This window comes from Phaethon aethereus, assembly GCF_964289735.1.
Source record: "Phaethon aethereus genome assembly, chromosome: 4".
In the NCBI taxonomy this organism is placed as follows: domain Eukaryota; kingdom Metazoa; phylum Chordata; class Aves; order Phaethontiformes; family Phaethontidae; genus Phaethon; species Phaethon aethereus.
This window is the reverse complement of record NC_138578.1, coordinates 30,397,078-30,421,767: the sequence shown is the minus strand read 5'-3', so window position 1 is coordinate 30,421,767 and position 24,690 is coordinate 30,397,078. Positions and strand designations below refer to the sequence as shown.

The window sequence follows — 24,690 nt, the reverse complement described above, 5'->3', positions numbered from 1 at the left end:
TAAAATGTGCAAGAGTGTTCAAGTCTATTTTAGCACATAGAAACACTTCAGTGCCTTAGGCAGATTTAAAAGCCTGATTCAACTGAAGCTTCACTGCCACAGTGACTAAACTTGCTTTAAGGAGTTATCACAAAGATCAAACCCCCAATATAGGCATCTGCCTTTAAGTTTAACTGAAGAAAGGCTATATAGCCCCATCAAGATCTTAAAAGTACGTCATACGCAAAAAATCAAGAAATTAGCAATAAAGCATTGATTTTGCTGCATGCTCTATTAAAGAGTGGAAAGAAAAAGCCTCTCACATTGGGCTCAAAACAAGATGTTAACTCAATGGCCTTCAAAATTTTCCTCCAATCCTGCAAGTTCAGCAAACTCAGAGCTTCCACAGCAACTTTCAAGCCAATGGAAGTTTTAGTTCACTGTAAGACATACATAATAGCAGACTACCTAGATCCTTATATACTTTTATTTTGTAGCCATGTCTCTAGTGCGCCTTACTTGTACTTGATACAGGAATTACATACTTAAAGTAGAATCACTCACTTCAGCACTTTTAGTGTAGTTTCTACCCGAAACTAGACAGCTTTCTACATAGCCTCAAATTTCTTGGTTGGCATAAACCAAAGTCAAAAGAGAGAGACAACGCAAACCATGATCAATTAGTCCAACCACTAAGAAAAAACAGTAGCCACATCAATATAATCTCACTTTGATTTAGGGTGCTATCTAATAAATTTATTAAAAGTTTCAACAGACTAGAGCTCCAGACTTTATCTTTCTTGGAAGACACTACAATAGAAGCCACAGAAGAGACTGCCTTGTCACAAGAAGTACAAATACTTGCTGTATAGATGGAGAAATAAAAGGACAAATCTAGTTGTCTAAAAGACAATTCACTGTACACATTTTATTTACAGTTTTGTACACTGTCTTAATATGAGTGGGACCGCTTTTCTACTTGAGCCATTTTAACCAAAGCAAAATAACCTAAGTAATACAAAGTGTTAAAATACAGCATAAGATACAAAACCAGACATACTATTTCTAGTAAGGAATGTAAATTATGGTGTTACATTAAAAAAATCCACAATTATGTTTAGGAAATCACACAAACAGATCACTGATTTGACTGAAATGCATAAATTTGTAGCAAAGCTTTGATGTTACAAAAAACAAAAAAATTACCAAAGAATGCACAAAATTAATGTTTATTCCACCTTTGTCATATTCCCAGATTCTTCACCAAATGTTACATGAGCAAAAACAACTGAAATCAAAATATCACTAATGTTATCCAATAGGGAAAACAAATAAATTAATCTAGCAGCCATCAGCATAGGTTACAGCAAAGATGATGCTGTATAAAAAAATTGCTAGAAAACTGTATGCACCATACTCTTTTTTTCCCAAACCGGCAAAATGTTACTGCATACAATGCAAATGTAAAAGAGTAATTTCCTGCAAGTACAGAAATGCAACTTCTTTTCTGAATACTGTGGATAAACAAATGTGGGGTTTTTGTAATAGTAATGTTTCTACCAAGCTATTACAGAGTGGGCCAGGAAAACATTTATGGATTCAGGGGGTGAAGTGTACTAAAATTCTGATTGGTAATGGTTACTTCAGCCAAAATAGAAAAAAAATGAACACAGAAGTACAAGACAAAGGCGAATGAGACTTCTCACAAATCTTAGCAACACTTAGATGGAAATCAAATTTAAATGTAGTCCACTCTGCTTCTGAAGAGGCTTTGGTTCAGCTCCCAAATCTCGATTGCTTGACGCAGTCTCCTATGAAAGAATACTCAGAAGGTGTCTTCTTAAACAACAAACCTATTTTTAGTGGTGGAGCCGCTCTTAGTAGCTGTGTCTGCATGGGACTGATAACCAATCACTATCTTTGGAGGAAGTCCTAATCTTTCTTTGTATACTCTCCTGGAGAAAAGAAATAGAACAACAGTTTAAGGTCCACAATTCTAGAACTACTGAGATGATAAAAGTCACCTGAACCAAACAGAACAGCAGTTCCCTGGAACAGTCAGGTTTTATCACCACACACATCTCAGTTGCACAGACTTGCTTGTCTTTAACTATTAACAGGAAGCAGGTCCCCATCCTCCCAATTGATTATGATACTGGTCACAGGCAGCTACTCAACAGAAGCTTTAAGAAAATCAGCTTGGATTTTATGACTTAAGAGAAAGCAGCAGCAGTAGCCCCCTCACACACCCACACAGAGTTCCTTAGCATAGAGTATGAGTGAGATGCAAGCCACTAATGGCACTAGGCTGCAAGCTCTGACTAAACCACAGAAAAAGCCTGTTCATCTATACAGTTTTGTTAACAACCTGCAAAGTTGTTGTTTTTTAACTCACCCTAATAATAATGGAGCAGTTTCCAGGACCATAGCTTAACCCAATTTTAACCGTTACATAAAAGCTTGCTATATTGCTTTTGGAATTATAGCAACTTGACAGCAGGCAATCAACATAACTTACCTTAGCCACCGTGTCAGTCAGTTTGCAAAAATCTTAACTTTTTTTTACAGTTCTTTAGTTCTCTAATGGAGTTATCTTAGCTCCTTACTTAATGGCTAATACCATTCTAAAAAAAAATGCACTCCTATGCCTACTAGGTTTGATGTAAAAGTTATTCTCTACTAGCAAAAGATGAGCACCACAGTTCTGTTTGCCTGTTGTTAAACACTTTTCAAGTCTGAACATGATTGTATAATACAATTGTTAGTACAAGGCAGACCCCAACCATATTCATAAAGGTCCCAATGAGGAATGTGTCAAGAGAGCCATCCAGTAAGTGAAAACTGTTAGCAAGCCACTATGCCTGACAGATAAAGTTTGGTCTAAAACAGATGTGCTAAGTCAGGAGGACAAATATTTTCATTGGCTTGCATAGGTTAAGCAGCCTACAATGACTGAATTTAACAGCACATAATTTTGAAGCATCAATACTACAGCATAAGGAATCCACTAACTTTAGCAATATTTGCTGAATAGCAGAGCACAACATGCATTTTCCATAGTAGAGACACCTGATAATCTGAGATGGCTACTGTTTCTTACCAGAATGAAGACTACAACATGCTATTACAAATCAAACAAATTAATGCTGAGTTTTGTGAATTGTTTGATTTGTACTTAAACAGCAACAAAACTGTGGGAAGTTTTGTAGAGTTTCATGACATCATTGTCCAGCTTCTTTCAAATATAAGGACATCCTTGTGAGCTTAAGATTTACAGTACCTTTCTTCTCTTATTTGTAAGCACCTCTTTCCTGAGAAAAATCTTACCAACACTCTACTGTTACTGGCTACCCACCTTTACAAACTGTCATGCTGCACCAGAATCTACACTATTGACAGGTATTAATTACAATGCCTCATCATGAAATGAAAAACTTTTGCGCCAAGATTTGTGTTCAATTCTTCATTATTTCTAAACTACATTGAAGGCAGCGCAGCAGTACAAAGAAGTTACTAACATAAGGCCCACAGAAGAAGCTACACAGTAACACAAATAATTTGGTGCTGAGTTACTTGAACTTGGGATACAGCTCTGCACAGGCTGCATTTGCCTGAATTGCATTCTCTATCAAGTCAGCTGTCTTTAAATGCATTGTTACACTTCATATATTCAAGACATCAATAGCATTACTTACCCTATATGTGTAACAGCATCCCTGTTTTCACATTCAGTTGTCCATATTGCTATTTTATCACCCTTAGTTCTAACATTAACAACAGCACCACATACATCATCACTGTAGTCATCAAACGACTCCCCAATAAGGCACAGCAGCTACAAAACAAAGATTAACCATTAAAAGTGGCAGTTCAAAGTCAGAATCCTGCTGCATTGGCAAACACTCAGTGTACACCAGGGACTTTGAAGAATACTACATTTTACTGCTTATAGCCACCTGCCATACAGCAATCATTTTCTGTTTATTGCAGTATCTTCTTGAAATTCCAAATGTTACAAGTGAATGCAAACTCAGTTGTAGCAGGGTATCTTCATCCTATTTTGAGTTTCCTATCTCTCAAGTTCTGACACAGTTGATCACTTATGTAGTGTTGCCTCTCATCCCATCCTCCCAATCCAAAACCAGGTAAGAATTAAAGGAATTTATTCTTTTTTCTAAAGTACATTTAACGCAGGTAGACAAATCCAAAATTTCAAGTGTTGACACTCATTATCCAGGAAGAACCTGTGAAGAACTATTTGGGCAACATGTCAGCTACATAAGGTCCAACTTCAGTTCTGAAATATATCAATTCAGAGGCAAATCAGACTGCAGCTTAGATGAAAAGTGCCACCTAATGAAGCGTTGCTTCCTATCAACACTCAGGCAGCTTCAAAGTTGCCACAGCCTCTAAAAGTGGGAAGCAGTCATCCGGTACAGTGTGTAATGCAAGCACAACAATACAAACATACAAGTGATGCAAGATTCTCCCCCACAGATTTCTCATGGTGAAGTTTGGAATTGGCAAAGGTGGTATACTTCAGGAACATCAGACCGAGTTAGGTCACATCCCTGTACAATATGCTAACTGTGAAAGTGATATTTAAAATCTTCAACTTGCAACTTGTAAAACATGCAATTTTCAGATTTTCAAAACTGATATATTTCTTGTGGTTAAGACAGACTCATCTAGTCCATGCTGAATTAAAAGTCCTTCTGCACGCTGAAGTATTAGTCTCGAAATGGGCACTAGTTTACTTCACTTGCAGAGTACCGTTAATATAATGGCAGTGTATTTATTTTCCAGAATCACTTATAACATTTGGAAATTCAACACACTTGTAACTTTTTGAACAAAGCAGGTCTTTCAGTACCTATGAGAGTTGCAAGGGCTGACTTCATCAAGAAATACAAAAAGGACAAAGTGTGCTACTGAATAAATCAGGTATAACTACACATACTTTAAATGTTACACCCAATTGCAGGATGTACACATTCAGTAAGTAATGAAAGCTGTAAACTTTTAAGTTTAAATCACACACAAACATCCAAAATATTGATCAACAGCCTTAGTACACATACATGCAAAGACAACTACCATGCTCAATAAACACTTAAGTACATTCTTCATGAATGCTGCACAACAGGGGGAAAAAAGTCTTCTCAAATGAATTTAGTTTACAGTTAAAGAATGGTAAAGATCATTAGGTTATAACAAAAATTTGTTCCAAAGGGAAGCGATAAAGGAAGAGGTTTTGATTTTTATTGGAGAAAGTTGGTCACAAATAATTACTGGAATTAGAAGTGAGAAGGTTGTTTTAGAGTACATATACCAGTCACCTGGGTATTTGGGCTCTGTGCCACTGCTTGCTGCTAAACAAAGAGCAGAGCCCTCTAGCCTTAAGCCTACATAGACTATCTACATGTTTCCAATCCATATGTAATGGTTATTAAGAGTCAGAAGGACTTATATGGGCATTTAGGGAGAGAGGCCAAGAACACACAGCAAGACATTTATTTACTCATGTGCAGTCATATTGCCTAGTAGTGTAATGCTCATTATCCTTTCTTCAAATCACTACTACAGTGACTAGAAAGATCTTAATAGCTCTGGTATTTTGGACACCTCTGCTTCGATCCTGAAGGCCACTTTTCCCTCTCAAAGGGGTGCAATACTTCTTGCCTCTCACACAAGCAGGGAAAAAAGATCAGAGATTTGAAAAATTGCCTTGCATTGTACTGCCTGCAATCCGTGCCCCTAAAACCCAGATCACACCAGACTCTTCAGGCTATTCCGAGTCAGTTCCTAGACAGTACAGTTGTATCCTTTTCTACAACACATTTACTGCAACCCACATAATCTCTAGAAGTGTATTTATAAATAAAAAAAATCTATTCCAAAAAGATAACAGCAATGGAAAAAAGTATTTTTATAGTGCATAGGAAGATTGTGCTATTACTTGCCTATCCTAGTGTCAAGTACAGAAAGAACAAAAATAAATATTTCTTTCAGCAAGACCAAAACCTGACAGCCATTCACTTGTGACAATTTGTTTTACAAATACTCTTACATTTTAAGCAGCTTGGGAGCTGCTGTGACATTTGGGAGTCACACACAAGACGAAGTATTATTTTCCAAGTAGCTCGACAGCTATTCTGTACATTCCACAGGAAGCCATTAATCGGTCCTGTACAATCATGTCTATTGCTGCCCATTGTAAGAAAGTATTCAATAGAATACAACACTGAGCATCACTATTGAAAATTATGTTCCAAATACAGCCTGTCAATAAAAACTTACAGGATACTGTGCTGCCAGGAAGTTAGAAGTCTAATGTGGCACAGGGAAAGAACAAAGCAGTTAAAAGTATTAAACACAAATGCAAGATTCTTCAGTTGCAACTTCTAAGGCCATAGAGCTTACTGTCTCTAGCCAGAAGCGATCTAGGTCACTTCGTCTCTGCTGTTTGTTTAGTGTAATTAGCCATCGTCCTCCTCGCTTGTTTTTTTCATCTTCCCACATGGGTTCAATCCCATCCTGCAAAGAACAGCCAGAAATTAAAACAGAATTGATCTGTATTTTTCCTAAAGAATAACCAAAAGGCCAGTGATAACTGAAAGAGCAACTTAAGAAAAGAGTATAGTTTAAGATACATACCTGTCCAGAAATACTGTCTCATACCGATACCAAAGTTCCAAACCAGCTTAAAAAGTGAACTTTCTCTAACAAATTTTTATTTCTACAGAAGAATCACAGCCCTGGCAAAAGACTTGGCTACACAACACTACATAAAAAACCCCCCTGTGGAAACAGGCAAAGTCAGACATCCACTTTGCCCCATATGAAACCAGATAAAATTAGCAGCTACATTCTGGAGTCCTTATTTTAAGTCTTGGTCTCACTGCAACACTGGTCAAGTGCTTTGCTTATGCATAAAGATTACTTCACTGAAGCAGACACTGTTGGCAGTCTCTCTCAATGACTTCCTGCACACACAAGGTGAGAATAAGAGGGTTTTCATTGCCAGGGCCACAAAAATCAACACACTATTTTGAAGCAAGTTGCATTCTGATCCATGCTTTACCAATGGTCCTGCACTGAATTAAATGACTCTCGATGCACTGATCCAGCAAAGCAGCCAGCTGCCACTCCCATAACCACAAGCTACACTGCACTCCAGGAAAGTCAGTCATTAAAAAAAAACAGGTAACTGTCTAGACAGAGAAATTTGGTTAAGAAACATCTATTAAGAGAGCCAGACTACAGAGCTTTGGCTGAAAACTAAGTGTTCAGCATGCAGGATGGAGTGGTGTCAGCTCACTTAAATTTAACACTGGCAGCTGCAGAGCTCAAACTACTTCACCACCTTTAAGAGGAACTCTTACGAGGTCACGATTGAAGGACAACAGCAAGAGACTGCTCAGAGGCCTGCAACAGTTGCCAATTCTGTACCTGTTCCATGCAGTTAAATAATTAAATTATTGCTGACTGATGATATGCAAACACAGAATAGATACACATACTTAAAACACAAATTGAGGATTCACGCAAAAAATACAAGCATAATCCATTGATATCCTAACCTCTGAAGGGCCTACAGCTTCTTAAAATTTAGTAGTAAGGTTTCTCAGTCACCAAAAACAGTTACCTTCAAAACCCAAGCATCACCACCTCTTACCCACCTAAAGCTGCTGAGATTTACAAACCTCAGTTACAAACTACGTACACAGCCTACTGAGGTATCCCAGCAAGTAAGTATGTTTCATATGCAAAGGAGGAACCAGGCACCAGTACTTAGGCCATTATTTAGGTATTTGAATCCAGAAAGGAAGCAGTTAGAAGCACTTCGGAGAGGTCAGGATTTAATTTAGAGCTCCAGTTCAGATCCTAACTCCAGCAGAGACAAGATTGCATGTACACTTTCTCATCAGCGTTTCCTACTCACTAGTCTGAACACTTCCTCAGCATGCTTTAAGTGTCAGTGTTGGGTACAATTTTCTATTTCATGCATCAGTAACACGGCATGTACCTGGTGGTGTAAAAATTAATTATAGGAGCATTGCACATCAGCCTAGTAGTGCTCATAAAAAATACTGGAGAAATTGCAGCCTCACACAGAACTCAGACATTTTAACACATTTCATGTCACACCAAATGACAGAGCTGGAACACTTTTCATATTATAAAAATTATTGAGACTTAATTATTTGCACAAGCATCTCGAACACAGAATGAAGACAGAAAGAGCAACAGAGTAAAATGGACTGTCTTTGAAGTGTGTTGAAGAAAGTACTTGAATTTTCAGAACTAGTGACAGCCTGATTTTCAGAGGGCATGTGGTTGGGACTTCCTAAGAAAATTAACACCTTCAGGACATTCCCAACCATGTTCCTAAATATCTGAAGTACGATATTTGGACAGTGTCTTGCTTAGCCAAGAAAGCATTGATCAACATCCATAATTGAAGAAAAAAAGGTTAGCAAGCATACCTTAAAGAGCGAGTAGTCACAACCAGGCATTAAATTACTAGAGAGCTGGATATGGTTGTATAAACTATTGGAGGGAAAAAAGCAGGATTAAAAACTAAGCATTATTTTAAGGTACAAAATTCTTCAAGAATTTAAGACATATGACCAAATAAAATACAAAAAATTGAAAAACACTGAATTTATTTCAGAAGCAACCCTATGTCCTAAGTATTTTTCAGCAGTATGAAAACATTAGCTTTAAGATGTTCTGGGCTTAAAGAAGCGTAATGGAAACTGGTTTATGAACACTTGCTGGATTCCTATGCAACAATACCAATGCTTCTTTTATACCTAGTCCGAACAAAGTTATTAGGAACATAACTCACTAAACTTTCATGTCAACCAGTTCTGTGTGCATGTGTATTCTGTACATATACATAAATGAAATAAGGGTAATTGTTTATATTTCTAAGGCTACTCTCTCTGCAGAGAATGGTTTTAGGAGAAATATTCAACCTTGTTGTTTAATACAATACCCTAGCAATCAAGGCTGTAGGCCTGATAATTCAAATTGAAATAAGGACTCAAAAGGCAAGAACAGATGACTGAAACAACAGAATCTAAAATATATACGCCAAATTAAATTTACAACTTTGCAATTCAGAGAAAAAAAAAACAAACCCAAAGGAGTACATACTGTCACCTCCTCTAGCAAGAAGATAGATGCTTTTTTTTTTCCCCTTGAACTTTTAAGGTCAGACTTCAGAAAAAGGACTGTACATATCACAGCAACCTGTAGTCCAAGACCAGGTATGGTCCAGCACCAAAAAGGTAACTAATTACTGCTATGTTCTAACAGTTAGATTTCAAGCATAGTAATTTATAAAGCCAGTTACAGATTTACCAGCTTCCCTCCTTTAAGTTTACCTTAACCTTAGTATTTTCTCCCCAGAACAATACACCTATTTCCCACTCTGACCACAATGGCCTACCTTCAAAGGCTTTGTTCTTGCTGTTTGAGCCTAACTGCTTTCGTAGACCTTCAATTTAGAATGAAGGTAGTGTCTTCTGTAACCTGTAATGAACTTCTTTCAAGGATGCCATTAATCTGCATCAATCTCCCAAGTACTATACTCCAGATTCAGGCACTCTTGAACATAGTGAGCCAGATGTCTGATAATTTAATCAACTAGCAAAATTTGAGGCCCAGGAAGTGACAATCAGTTGGCTACAAGAATTTACAAATTCATGTTATTATGAAATAGCTATGGCACAAATACAATTTTCTACATGTATGTCATGTACATATGAATGTAAGTAGTGTTGCAGTGTTAACAGAAAGACAATGTGCATTTGAAGTATGAAAAATTTCTCCAATCACATTTAGTCGAAAGGTTACATTCTACCACATTCTGAAGAATGGGGCAGACCTTACCTTCAATTTTGCAAACATTTCAGATTACACCCAAAAAGGAGCCGCTAATGAAGTCCTTTATGGTTTTTTGGACTTTGGTTTAAGCTTTGCCAACGTATGCCAGGATTATTATGCAGATTGAAAAATCTTTACTTACGCCCAAAAATCTTCAACAGTATCAAACTTTGAGATAAGACGAAGATTTGCTTGCCAAGTTTTGCTCTTGTCATTTTTAAAAAACCAGAGTGCCCATCTAAAGGAAAACAAAATAAAACAATAGCATCTAGAAATTGAAGTATACTAAAAATAGAATTATTTGTATTGTTATATCCAAACTAATTGCAAATCTTAAGATATTATCAGCATGGAAGTTAGTTTTCATCAATAAGCTACACGAGAAACTCAGTTCTCAAATCCAACTCTTTGCAGATCAGCAGTATTTGCGTTCCCATTACAAGAATCATGGCAAACTTGATCAATCCGTTTAGGCAAATATTTTAAGTAGCTTTGAAATATTTCTAAGACTCTCAACCTCTAAACCTCAGATGTTTCTCCTTGCTGCTACTGCTAAACTACAATGCCCTACTGCAAATAACTGATTATGGTCCAAAACACCACCAACTATTCAAACTAGGAATAGTTTGCACAGTTGCCTTTCCAGTAATTTCTTTGTAAAGGTTACAAAAGCTCACTCCAAAACTATACAGGACATGAAAGTTTCCCAAGCACTCATACTAGGAGAGCATAAATTTTTAAAAGGGAAGCTGCATTAAGCTTAATGGCGACAGTCTTAAAAAAAAAAACCCACCAACTTTAAGGGTTTCAAGTTTTTAACTCTGCATCTATGAAGACAAGACTAAATGAAAATTTTTCCATCCAATTTTCTTCATCATTAACTCCAGAGTACTAATCTCAACACATATTATAAATTAAAACTTTTCACACAAAGATGCTCTTTCTGGATCTAAAAAGGATGATTTAAAATGCTAGAACAGGATACCTGATGAGGCATTTGACAAAACAGGATTATTTTTCATTCTGATAGTTGCAGTAGTGTTGAAATCACTCAGGTTAGTACTGGAGTAGATTTATCTTCTCACAGTAGAGTACTTTAAGGTGTCAATCTATTGTTTTAAGACCTTTTTCCTGACATTTCAAACCTTGTTTTAAAACTTTACTATTTTCCAGTAATAGCTCCACTACCACTTGTAAAGGACTGTCAGGACCAATTCAATCAAAGTGTTCAGAAGAAAAAAAGGAAGGATGGAAGCTGAAAAACAAGGGAAAATGGGATGCACACAGCACAGCACTACAGTGCAGTTGGTTCTCCACACTTGCTCAAAACTTAGAAAAAGGGTAAGATGTCATTTGGTAAAAGGTTCACTTTGGGGCAGGCACCTACCTACCAACATTAAGTACTGAGCGCTCCACATCAGCTCTTCAGCTTACTTGGAGAAAATTACTTCCTAACTGCTCTTTTTGAAGTACGTGTATGCTGCTGGAGTAACTTTTGTGCACATTTAATGGAATTCAACCTGTAAGCTTATATCTTGACTGCAGAAAGATAGTTCAAGTCAAGATTTTCAAGTACAAAGCTTCTTGGTAAAGTCCTCACTGTCTCTACAGCTCAGGAAAAAGCTGAGTAGAAACTTTTAAGGATTTTAAGACATACCTGTTTTTGCACACTGAACACAAAATTCAGTAAGAGGGCTTTGATTTTTTAATAACTTTCAGCTATACTTTTAATTACTGCTCCATGTTTTTCTTGTGAAACAAGAAAAATCTAAGTGCCTGACAGTTTTTTCTCTTGGTGACACATTGGTACAAATGTATGCATTTGCACTTTGCAGGGTTTCTCCTGCTGTGCTTCTTACAGATAATGAAACAATATTACTGTAGACACCAACCACTCATATGGTCAAGTCTAACATGTTCTTTGGCTGATTAACAGCGATTCTACTACTTTCAGATCCAAACAGGCAAAAAAAAGGTTAAGATATGAAGGAGTAAGACTCTGATAAGAAATAAGAATAAGAAAGTCTTTATCACTGGCACCTTAACTGCCCAAAATACAAGGCAGAATGGAAGGTTTTCCAATTGTGCTTGGCAGCAACTTCATCTCAGTGTCAGTCTCTTAAACATCACACAAAAGTAACTAAAGCTCTGCTTGCCTCCAGCTAAAAGCAAAGCCATGCCCTTTCCAATTACCTGGCTGCATTATGAAAATTTGCAAAGATTTTCAGCTTCTGTAACAACACTACATGAAAAGGCTCTAAATTACAACAGGATCAGATTCTATTTCCTCTACAACCTCACTGCAAAACATCTTCAAAAAAATTGAGAAGTCTCACAATGCTGCTAGAAAACATAAGGTAAACAAAAGAGCTGTAAAGCCACAGTCATCCTTCTGTCTTTGGTGAAATTACAATCATGCTTCTGTACTATTTACCTGTTTTGTAGTGGATGCTTAATATACTGTTCAGGGCTGGCAACCTCCTGACTAGGTGCTGGATCAGTTTTCTCCTCTTCTGAAGGCTGAGGGTTGGGAGTGGTTTCCTGTTTGGAGAAAGGAGTTATTAATACATTCCTTCTCAATTTTTATTGAGGTAATTTAGTTCTTTGAAGTAACTTTAAGAAGGTTGAAGCTAAGAATTCCTCTAATTCACCTTGGATTAGAGGCCCAAATCACATTGTGGAAGCACAATCTGCATTCCCTTTATTCTTCAACATCTGAACAGGTCCTACAATAAATACTAACTGCAGGAATTCACATTCTGCTGTTCAGTGATTTGCTTCCTGTATCATTTGTTACCAGAATGGTTTACTTGACACATTTGTCTTATTTAGAAAAAGTTCTGAGAGTTATTGCAGAAATATATGGTATACTATGTTATCTAGAATATGCACATCCAAAAATTAATTTCCAGAATAATAATTTCAGAAGGAATTTTTTACCAGTTTCTGACAAAGCATCATTGGAAACTGATGTACAGGCCCTGTTTACTTAGAAAAAAACCCTGTTACTACAAGTAGGATACATGCCTACAGTTCTCAGGTCTGAAATCAGCTATTACAAGCACCTAGAAACCAAACCAGTAAGTAGTTTTCTTTTTGTTTGCAACATCACTGCTAACAAAACTTCAGGCACCAAACAGCAGAATTTAAACACCTATCAGTTCCCAAATTTCAAATTGAAATAAATGTAATTACACATGTTTACCACAGATTAGACTGGTTCCAAATATTATTTTTTCAAATCTCTAGAGACAGTGCTAGAGATGTCAAATATACTTTAACATGAACGAGTGAAATAATACATGCCCTTGGCATGCAACCCCCCTCAAGCTTGTCATTCAGTTCGAGAAGCCACTGTGTCAGGTTTGAAATTCTAATGCCATTCCTTCAAAACAGGGAACACAAAGCTTTATTGTGAGGCCAACTGTCCCTGCCAGTTACCACCATCCCTCCCTAATCTGTGATCTGTGCTAGAATATGAGAGACAAGAAATGAGAGCTAGAGCTCATTCCCTACGGCTAGCACAAAAATGCCTCTACAGCTGACCCTGTGAAAGAAAAAAAAGCACTTCAGTAATATAAACAAATACTAACTACAGCAGACCCAAAGACTCTAGCCATTCCTAAATGCAGCAATACAAAAGTAGGACTTAAAAATTAATTTAAACTTAAGAGAACAAAGCAATGTAGGGGTAGATTAAGTAATGGTTAAGTCATCTAATTAATGGAACAGTTTACTCCAGACTTCCATGTTACTCAGTTTATCATCGCTAAAGCTGCTGAAAAGTGGAATGGATTTGAAGTGATAACATAAACACTGTTTAACCTTCACAGTCCCCAGCTGTCAAACTCTTCTGGTAACACCTAAAGATCTGTCTTAATAGGGATTTTCTTTTCATATATTTACCATTATTAAGCATGATACTACGTTTTACTTCAGAGAAGTTACACATTTATGCTTGAAAATAATTAAGTGTGCTTTAGTTTAACAGCCCACCTAGAAAAAAAATCTCAGTTCAAAAGCTAATTTACATCATATTTAAGAATGCTTTCATATGCTCCCATGTTCACAGTGAAAAGACTGAAATGCGGAGGTCTTATCAGGGGCAGTGACAACTAGGACAGTGCTTTGATTTACACAGCACAAGGGGCAGGTAGTACAATTTCCTGCCTCTTAATAAAACTAAATGCTTTCTGAAGATTCCCCACTGGGGAACATTACTGACAAAACCCACAGAAGTAGTGTTGAACAATCTGTCAAATCTCCTTCAGTGTAATACTATGAAAAGCTAAACGGATCTTCAAAAAGCTTAGCAAGTGCTTCAAATTCTAACTAGAATAAAATTCCTAGTGTTAGCCTCATTTATTTTTATGTTGATGAGATCCAATAGACACCTTTCCCTTTAGTCACATATAACAACCCTACAGAACAAATTAAGATGGTCAATGCACGAAGGCTGTAAAATACACCAAAGAAGCATTTAAATATTTCCTCCTCCAAGTTACTGTTTGTATTATACTACAAAAAAGTCAAGTACAGACAACTACAATTTAAGTGCTGCCCCTTCAGGGGCTTTTAACTAGAAGAGTTAGAAATATTACATGTGCAAATACAATGAGCATACAAGAAAAATCTTGTTGATATTTTGGAATTAAACTAAGCACTAGGTTTTGTGATAAAGCTTGCTTTCATTCACAACACTCTGAAAGTTGTGACATCTAATATTCACAACTGATTTACAAATGCTATTACACTAAACATTTTTACATGAAATAGACTCACTCTTGACAAATGCAGAGTACATTCCAAAAATAATTTCAGCTGAGAATTTCATTTGTGTTTGCTCAGCAAATAGCTTTCAATATACAAAGAGCTAATTCAACATTCTCCCTGGTCAGTCTTCCAGAAGTACCGTAACTACATAAACTGGAAGAATCAATACAAAACTACCAAGAACAAGCAGGGCTATGCCATTTCATAACTTCTAATACAAAACAATGTCAGAAAGGATTAAGGTAGCACCTCCAGACAATTAAAAAAAAACACACGACCCTCAATACCTGCCCAGTATACCAATGGTCACCCTTCACAGCTACATGAAAATGCATTTCTGAACAAATGGAAGCCATCTGACTCAGCACAGACATTTAGTCACCACAATAACAAGTCCCTTAAAATACTTTTGAAAGCTACGTAGCATTAATGAAACTCAAACTAACCACTATTTCAAGCTCCTGTCCAACACAGTGCATGACACCTTACCTCCAAGGCCCAGCTAACTATGATAGTGACCCAAGATTATGCCACTCTCCTCAAAAACTAGCCCAGCCAGAAGAGATTTTTTTTTTTCTTTCAGCATCAGGCTGCCCATCAAGCTGTACACACCAGAATAAACCTGGAAAAAGGTGTAAAGTTGGAAGCAGAGCTTTCTACCACAAAACAGTTGTTTGGCTGGTCTCAGACAGAAGCCTAAAGCAGCTTGTTTTCACTACCTTTTATTTCCCACTGCCATCAAGAACAACAGAAAAAGGACTGTTTTCATTTTTGGCTGATTAATCACATCAGCTCAAATTTCCTTTCATCCTACCTTTATCTCACTGTTCTGGCCACCAAGCTAAAGTATTTGTATAGCAAAGCACTTTTCATTATTAGTCAAATACAAAGTATGCAAGTTCATTAATTGGCATTCAAAGTCTATTTCTTGTATCCACCCTCTTTCCAGCTACTGAAATTCTACCCCAAACCACAAGCATGCAGGTTTTAAATTCATATTGTATTTATAGAATCTTTTAAGTGGTATTGTATACGTTTTACCAATTCACACCTTGAAATCTTGCAATTGCTACACTATTAACTTAAAGCCAGACTGTCTCCACAAGCAGTTTCTGGACTACTAAATTTTAAATCCTTCACAATACTTTACTATTGCTCATAACGACTGCATTCTTTAACTTAAAATTGACTTTGAGTCTACTATTAAAATAATCCACCACTAGGTTTGCTGCTTCTAAAATAGATGTAATAAAATAAGGTAGTATTACCAGATAAACTGGAAAGCTTCATATGGCCAATCCTACTCCTCATACACAAGACGGCATGTAATTAAAAGTGACATTTATTCACTACCCACATGTTTTTTTGATGTAGGAATCAGCTTGCAGGAGTCCACGAAACATTTGCCTACTCAGCTTTTAATGACTGTGCATATCCGCACGTTACTTGGATTCTGACACTTGCAGATTTAATTGGTGTTATTTATTCTTTCTCCACAGCACATAATGACCAGCGTATCAAAGGAAGGTGTTCATGTCACAGGACAGGAAACAAATAGCACTTACAGTAAAAACTGCTTAATCAGGTTTTTCTGTTGAAGAGAACAACTAGCTTGACTAGGTTTCACCAAGTGTTTCCAGGTGCTGCCCAGATCACATTCATGTCATGTAATTGTCTACAGAAGTTTTTTAGGAAGTCCAGTTGAGAGAGCACACTATTTGTGTCCCAAAAGGACATAACCCAGCACTATTATGCATTCATGGTGAAAGTCAAGAGAATCAATTAGTGGAAGAGGCTTCCAACGTTTTCTTGCATTAAGCCAAAGTAAGTTACATTTGAGAGTTTCCACCTTCTTGTTTAGGTTTTCTAACAGAATGAGAAAACTGCACATCCCAGTTATCAGATGACATGCTTTTTTCTCTAGACAACTATCTGGTGGCCCTTATGCTTCTTGCAGAGAACTGCTACTACACTACAGTTAGGACAGCAATTCACAAGGCACAAATCGAGAGCTATTTATTTCAAAGTATTCTGGACGAAAAAAGGATTTAAGTCCACCAATAAGTATTATGTGCTGTAAGAAAACAAACCAAATAATGATCTGATGCGCAACTCTGAGAAATTAATATACAGAGGTAAAAAAAATCATACATAGTCTGCGTAATACCAACTGGAAGAGAGGTACCAATAGCCACCTGTTACCAATTAAACAGTGTTAAATAGCTTTCCAGACACCAGGACAGAGAAAAGTTTTCTAGGCATAACATAACAAGGCCTAATATGGAACAACTATCCTAACTGCATATGTTATTACTTAGACCACCACAGATTTTTAGAAAGGCATTCAGTTAGAACACAGACATGGGACATGATTTTAACTGAGTGACATCCCACCAAACTAGAAGTGCAACACACATGGGAGGACAGGAACAAGGCTGAAGTAGAAGAGTCACATGCTTCTGCCACAGTCAAAGGGGCATGCTGGTTTGTTTTTTTAGGAAATATATCACATTTTAAAAGATGGAAAGAATATTCACAGCCCTTTGACTTCTGAAAAATGAGTTACATACACTTGAAAGTACCCATCAGATTTTCAACATTTAATTCAGAACTTTATGACTAGAATCAGCAAACAAGTTACATGCTATATCAAAATACTTCAGTATCTTTGTGTTTTTTCTAGCTGCCCAAGCAGGCTGCCCTTGTGCTACCACTTCTTAACCCAGTTTGCAGTCTGCTGTTGCCTTTGCTACTGGAACATGAAATCTACTCATGGGCTAAGCTGACTTTCCACATCCATTTGACTCACAGAGGTCTATGAGGCCAGATAGGATCCACCCAAGGGTACTGAGGTAGCTGGCAGAAATGCTCACCAAGCCACTTTCTATCATTTATCCAGCAGTCACGGCTACCCAGGGAAGTCCCGGCTGACTGAAGTTAGCAAATGTGACACCCATCTACAAGAAGGGCCAGAAGGAGGATCCTGGGAACTACAGGCCTGGCAATGCGACCTTGGTGCCAGGGAAGGTTATGGAGCAGATTATCTTGAGTGCCATCATGCAGCATGTACAGGACAACCAGGTGATCAGGCCTAGACACCATGGGTTTATGAAAGGCAGGTCCTGCTTGACCAACCTGATCTCCCTCTATGACAAGGTGACCCACTTAGTGGATGAGGGAAAGGCTGTGGATGTTGTCTACCTAGACTTTAGTAAAGCCTTTGAAACAGTTTCCCACAGCATTCTCCTGGAGAAACTGGCTGCTCATGGCTTGGACGAGTATCCTCTTTGCTGGGTAAAAAAATGGATGGATGGCCAGGCCCAAACAATTCTGCTGAATGGAGTTAAATCCGCTTGGCAGCTGGACACAAGTGGTGGTTCCCCAGGACTCAGTATTGGGGCCAGTTCTGTTTAATATCCTTATCAATGATCTGGACAAAGAGCCCAAACAATTCTACTGAATGGAGTTAAATCCGCTTGGCAGCTGGACACAAGTGGTGGTTCCCCAGGACTCAGTATTGGGGCCAGTTCTGTTTAATATCTTTATCAATGATCTGGACAAGGGGATCCTGGTACCTCAGGAAGTTTGCAGACGACAAAGTTGGGTGGGAATATTGATCTGCTGGAGGGCAGGGAGGGTCTACAGAGGCATCTGGACAGGCTGGATCGATGGGCTGAGGTCAACTGTATGATATTCAACAAGGCCAAGTGTCAGGTCTTGCACTTCAGCCACAACAACCCCATGCAACACTACAGGCTTGGGGAAGAGTGGCTGGAAAGCTGCCCAGTGGAAAAGGACCCAGGGGAGTTGGTCAACAGTCAACTGAATATGAGCCAGCAGTGTGCCCAGGTGGCCAAGAAAACCAGTAGCATCCTGGCTTCTATCAGAAACAGTGTTGCCAGCAGAAGTAGGGAAGTGATTGTGCCCCTGTATTCAGCACTGGTGAGGTCGCACTTCGAATACCATGTTCAGTTTTGGGCCCCTCACTACAAGACCTTGAGGTGCTGGAACGTGTCCAAGGAAGGGCAATGAAGCTGGCAAAGGCTCTAGAGCACAAGTCCTGTGAGGAGCAGCTGAGGGAACCAGGGTTGTTTAGCTTGGAGACTGAGGGGAGGCCTTATCACTCTCTAAATGACCTGGAAGGAGGTTGTAGCAAGGTGGGTATAGGTCTTCTTGCAAGGAAGAAGCAATGGGACAAGAGGAAACAGCCTCAAGTTGCGCCAAGGGAGGTTTAGATTAGATATTAGGAAAAATTTCTTCACGCAAAGGGTCATCAGGCACTGGAAGAGGCTGCCCAGGGAAGTGGTTGAGTCACCATCCCCAGAGTATTTGAGAGACATGTAGATGTGGTGCTTAGGGACCTGGTTTAGTGGTGGGCTTTGCAGTGCTAGGTTAAGGGTTGGACTTGATCTTAGAAGTCTTTTGCAACCTAAATGATTCTACGATCTGTAAGTTCTAAGGCACTCAGACAAGAAAACAAAAACTTCCCAAAATTTCTGAAAAGAACAGTTCAGATGACTCAATGGACAAAACACCTCTAATCTCCCTGCACGCTTCTACACAACAGACACAAAAGCACTCGAAGTTACTGCAAGTACATTGGGCCACTCATACAACCAAGCATAGAGTTTTTTTATCAGCTGAAAAATTAAGACACATTCAATCTTCAGAAGAGATTTTAAAACAAAAATGTATAACATATACATGCTCAAGAGGTCAGTCTTCAACCCAAAAAATGAAGTACTAGACATACTACTGGTATGCCCGATTATTGTAAAGGATGTAATGTACACCAGCTACTTTGATGAACATCACTGAGCACGATGAAAACTGACCATGATTTAAAAGACTATGTTTAAAAAATTGTTTTGCACATTTAGAAGAGATCCTTAAACAGTAAAAAATTTTCTGCCTTACATCCATTGTATAACATTCAAGAACAACTGCCACTTTCAGACAGCTAACAGTTAACACAGCTAACACTTATATTACATAGCACACCTAAATCTGTAGATCACATACTTAATACCTTCATAATGTGAATGTTTTAAAGAGGAACAGGTTTTAGGACTTAAAAGAAATTAGTGACTGCTTTAAGTTTCTAGGTTAAAAATAGTCTCTAAACTTATGTTTAACCTTGACATTAGAATATTTCAAAAGTGAAAGACAAATTTATTTGAGGAAAAGAGTCACATTAACTCACTTTTAAAATCCATATTTCTTTCACAATGCAGGCTCTCTACCAATATACCTCATTTGATTCTTCCCTCTATCCCCTCAAAATTCACCCTGAGCTTTACAAAGCTGCCAGAAGGGTCACATTTTCTCATCAAAATTTCCCATATACTTCTACAACTGCAGGTAGTATTAGGAAATGAAACACAACTCAGTCTTATATCCAATTTTTATGCCTTGCCTTGAAATAAGCTTGACATTTATACACTCTGTGAAATATATTTTTTTAAAATTGCTTTCAGGAGAATGTTTATCTCAAAAAATTTACAAGTTGTCCAACATCATCCTCCTCTTAGAGGAATCTTTGTATTCAGTCAGAAACATAATTTACAATTCTATAGTTTTTGATGATATTCTCAATTATTAAACAGCAGGCAAGATACATTTATCCTGCATCATTTCAGAAAAATGTGATGAGCAAGCAACTGTGTTCACAATACTACAGCTGAATACTACACTGATTTCAACCATAGCAGGTCACCTACTATGTTACAACAGAAATACCTCATAATAAGAGTAAGTCTAAAGTTAAACATGGCTTGCACTTAATTTGCATGCTGTCTGTCAATAATACAAAAGAAATATCTTTCAGCCTACCTTGAATTTTAGGAGATATTTTGAACTTTTCAGAATTTTGAGGCCCTACACCACTATGTTTATAACACCTTAAGATAATACTGTTTCATTTAAATAAAGTTTTGAGTCCTACCTACTGCTGATTAGCTTTTTAAAGAAGCATTTTTCAAATTATACGTAACAGAAGTTTCACCCATGTATCTTAAAATGTGGAGTTAAATTCACAAGACCTGTATTTGCGCACCTGTAACAATAACTGCCATGAAGCAAAAAAAAAAAAAAAAATCAAAGAACCATGATGCCCATTTCCAATTTGAATGATGAGGGATCAGATGCTCACGTGTAAGTTACTTCCACATGATTTATACGCACTTAGAAGTTACAGGTTTTGTGTGGCTACATTTTAAAGTCACCTTTGGTAAATTACTGTTTACTAAAGCATTGCTACTGGTTTTGTTGTTGACTTTTTGGACTTTTGCACAGTGTTATCTGATCACATTTAATCCTCAAAGGCTACCATATAACCACACTCTAACAGGACACACTCCTGAACATTCTCACAAATTAATCTAGAATAATCTTAAAAGAAAAACAATCCGGATAGCACAAGGAAAACTTAGTTTTAACCTGTCAGTGTTGCAGAGGCTTAAGTTCTCCCTGCAGCGGAGAAGTACAACACTGTGCAACAGGTCTATATTTATTTACAATAATATTGCTTTTCTTAGCAACTTCCATGGGACTCTCTACAGTACTCTCAAGTTTCAATATTCCTAAAGAGTTTGAAGCATTTTTTCCAGCCTCTTAACAAGACTTAAAATGTATATTATATTTGAGAGCATGGAAGTACTAGAAACATCACTGATTTTAGTAGCAGCCTACATAAAAACCTAAACCACACAACACAAAGACAGTTGTGTTTTGCATTTCTTAAGACACATTTTCACACGAGGGAAGCATCACAGATGACAGCTCTACAAACCTAGGTCCAGATCCTGAAGGTCAGCAACAGAAAGGCTTCCCTATGATCAAGAGGTAACCCAATCCCTAACCACACATACAATTGTTGTATGTGTGTTCAATTGAAAAGTACATAGTATTTCCACAACATTATGCATCTATGACCTCAGTCACTATGCAAGTCTAACTTTAAGCTTAGGTAAGAGAAACGTGAGACACCTAGAAGGACAATAAACAAAAATGTTATTATTTAAATAAATTTTAAAATAAGCAAGCATAGCTGATATTTGTTTCCTGAAGTCAAACATACTTCAACTATGGCAGAATATTCAACAGCAGCATTACTTGAACTGTTGCGAGTGTTGGTCTATCTTCCACTTTTACTGCTTCAGCATAGCTGTTTGTTACTGCATGGTGAACTGGATCTGGGAAATCAGTCTTGCTTGGAAATGGAGTGGCAAAATCAATTGTTTATTTTCGACTAAATTAGGCCCCAGATATAGCTCAACATGCAACCTCATGCTTATGCAAGCACAATGGAGAGAACGGTGCAGACACACTTTCGCCAGTACCACAGCCAAGAAAGACACCAACCCATGCCTTTAGAGTCGTTTCAATTTCCAGTGGACATCAGTATTACAAATTATTTATCATAACCCCTGCTAAGCTCCACGGTCATCACAAAACCTGGTCTAGTGAAAGGAGCCCCTACCCATGCCAGGGGCATTGGAACTAGGTGACCTTTAATGTCCCTTCCAACCCAAACCATTCTATGAAAACACTGAGCTAAGAGGAAGCCCTCCTCTTCAGATGTGTGGGCTATATCTCAGAAAGATTAGTTTTTGGATGGGAATACAAAGTTTTTAAGACTGTGGCAGGAGAACGTGGGAAGGGTGCTGCCGGTGGCCCAGCTCACTGTCTTAACAACTGACAGTCTTCCTGTTCAGAACAGCTAATCAAGCAATTTATAAATGCTGACCAATTTCAATCTCTTCCTTGTAAGTAAAGGTGGGTTTTTTGTTGTTGTTGTTCATGGAAGAAAACTGTAACAGGAGGATCAATGTCTCTTACACAAAAGTAAAATTAGTCTTTATTGAAAAAGAGTGATTTTCAAACTTCAACGCATTTTGTCTAAATGTTACAAAGCCTCTCCAAAGTACACACTGGCTATTTATTCATAGTTGATAAGCAGCAGCAAGAAACTAGCCTTCCTGAAGTTTCTCATTTTCTTGAAACCCTAATACAGAGTCTTCTGCTGTCTACTCCTCATGACAGCATGCAGGATGAGAACAACAACTATACTTGGATCACTTCCAGCTGCTTCAGTTCTTTATGGAACTACAGGCTGGGACAATGTTTATAAAATAGTGCATAATATAATAAACATAACTTAATAGCTAGAAAAAGGGAAAAAAGAATTACCATGAAAACTGTTAAGAAAACTTGAGTAAAAATACCATTTTGAGCCAGAAAGATGACATAACCGGAAAAGGCCAATTTCGTTTGCAACACGCCTCGCGTCTTACCAGTCACACTGTTTTCTTGTTTCAGCTGCCAAACTCCCCAGCAGCGCATCTGCGAACTGGCAGCTCCTCGCCCCAGCGCAGCGACCCCGCGCCTCCTTATCGCGGGGCCTCTCGCCGCAAGCCCTGCGGCTGCCTGGAAACCAGGCCTTCACCGCCCCCCGCCCCGCCGGCAGGGCGCTCGCCGGCCGGCGAGGAAGGGCCCGCCCCCGGGTGACCGGCAAAGTCTAACCCACCGGTCTCCCCGGGCGGAAAGCAACATGGCCACCCCCACCGCGCCACATGCGCCGAGCTCGGCGAGGAGCCGCCCGCCAAGGCGGCCGGGCCGGCTCGCCGCCGCCTGGGGCTGCTGCTCCTCCCCGCCGCGCCTTCCGGCCCCAGCGTCCCGTCCCCGTCCCCCCCCCCACCTTGCCGCAGCGCCGCGGGGGCGGCGGGGCCGGGGCGGGCGGCGGGGGCCGCGGGCGGGGCGCGGCACAATGGGCGTCGCGGCGGCAGCCAGCGCCGCCGGCCCGCAGGCCTCGCTCCCGCCCGCCGGGCCTTGTCCCGGCCCGGCGCGCCCCGCACCCGTGCGGCGGGCGGCGAGGCCGGCACAGCCCTAACGGCCCCCCCATCCCGCGCAGGCTGGGGCTCCCCCTCCCCCCACTCCGTCCCCCTGCGTGCGCGCGCTCCCCGCCGGCCGCGCCGCCCATCCGCCTCCCGCCCGGCCGGGCCGGCAGTCCCCGCGGCCTGGGGGGCTGCGGCTCGAGGAGGCAGCAGCGGCGGCATGAGGGCGAAGAAGGAGAGAGAAAGACGGGCGGGAGAAGGGAATGAAACACTCACCGGTTCCACCGTCGCCATCTTAGATCGATCTGATCGCAGAAGCGCTGTGGGGAGGGGAAGGGGCGGAAAAAAAAACCCAGGTTCAAACCCGGTTGGCCGTCTGGCGGTCACGTGAGCCCGGCGGCCGTTTGGGAGGGGGGAGGGGAGGTGCCGGCCTCTGGGCGCCGGGCGGGGCGCGGCGCCTACCGGGAGCTGTAGTCGGCGAGCGCGGAGGAAGCCGGGAGGCCCCCTGCCGGCGAGGCACTGTCACGTGAGCAGGAAGAGGCGGGCACCACCGAGGGGGCGGGGACACCTGGCCGCCGCGGCGCGGTCGTCTGAAGGCACAGCGAGGTGACCGGCCTGTTCAGGGCCGCACCGGTTTAGGGCCCTCCCGTTCCCCTGAACTGCGGGCATGGGGCCCGTTCAGTTTGTCCGTACAGGAGGGGGCGCCTCGAAACAGCTGAGTTTCAGCTCTTGCCGAGGGAACACCTCCGGGCGCCCGAGCACCGATTCAAATGCATCATTCACCAGACAAGTCCAGTGTTTCAGATCATGCACTTTATTTGTTTGATCTAACCTGATATTCTGCCGATTCTACATTTAATTGACTCGGTACTCAGACCGGACTGAGACACGGCCAGTGCTTTGGACTCAACCAGGAAAAAAAAGGCAGCAAAGAGAGAAACCTGCTGCTTCTCAAACCCCATGGCCTGGACGCAGCTGCAGCTTGGCGCCGGGAGCCAGCACGTCCAAAGCGTGAGGCTGCCGGTGCCTGGGTACAGTCAAGACTCCTTGCAGGGAGGCAGAGGACAGCAGTGCAGGAAGCCAGAAGGTGGGATGCCCTCCCTGCATGGGGAGGTAGTTTTAACTCCTCTCTTTTATGCACGATAAGAGAAAACTGAGAGGCGCTTCTGTCTCTTCCCCTCACTATCCCAACTCTGCATCTGTCAGT

At 39.9% G+C, this 24,690-nt stretch overlaps 1 protein-coding gene across 1 annotated transcript; it reads right to left on the bottom strand.

Annotated features, from left to right (window-relative positions):
• Positions 1–1,607: 1,607 nt before the first annotated feature.
• EIF4E (eukaryotic translation initiation factor 4E) lies at positions 1,608–23,777 on the bottom strand (the record flags this gene model as incomplete). Its single annotated transcript, XM_081998959.1, has 7 exons — positions 1,608–1,934; positions 3,675–3,814; positions 6,403–6,516; positions 8,469–8,532; positions 10,019–10,114; positions 12,311–12,417; positions 23,760–23,777. 7 exons carry the CDS (start codon positions 23,775–23,777, stop codon positions 1,820–1,822), a joined length of 654 nt encoding a protein of 217 aa, XP_081855085.1. The 3' UTR covers positions 1,608–1,819.
• Between the last annotated feature and the right edge of the window lie 913 nt (positions 23,778–24,690).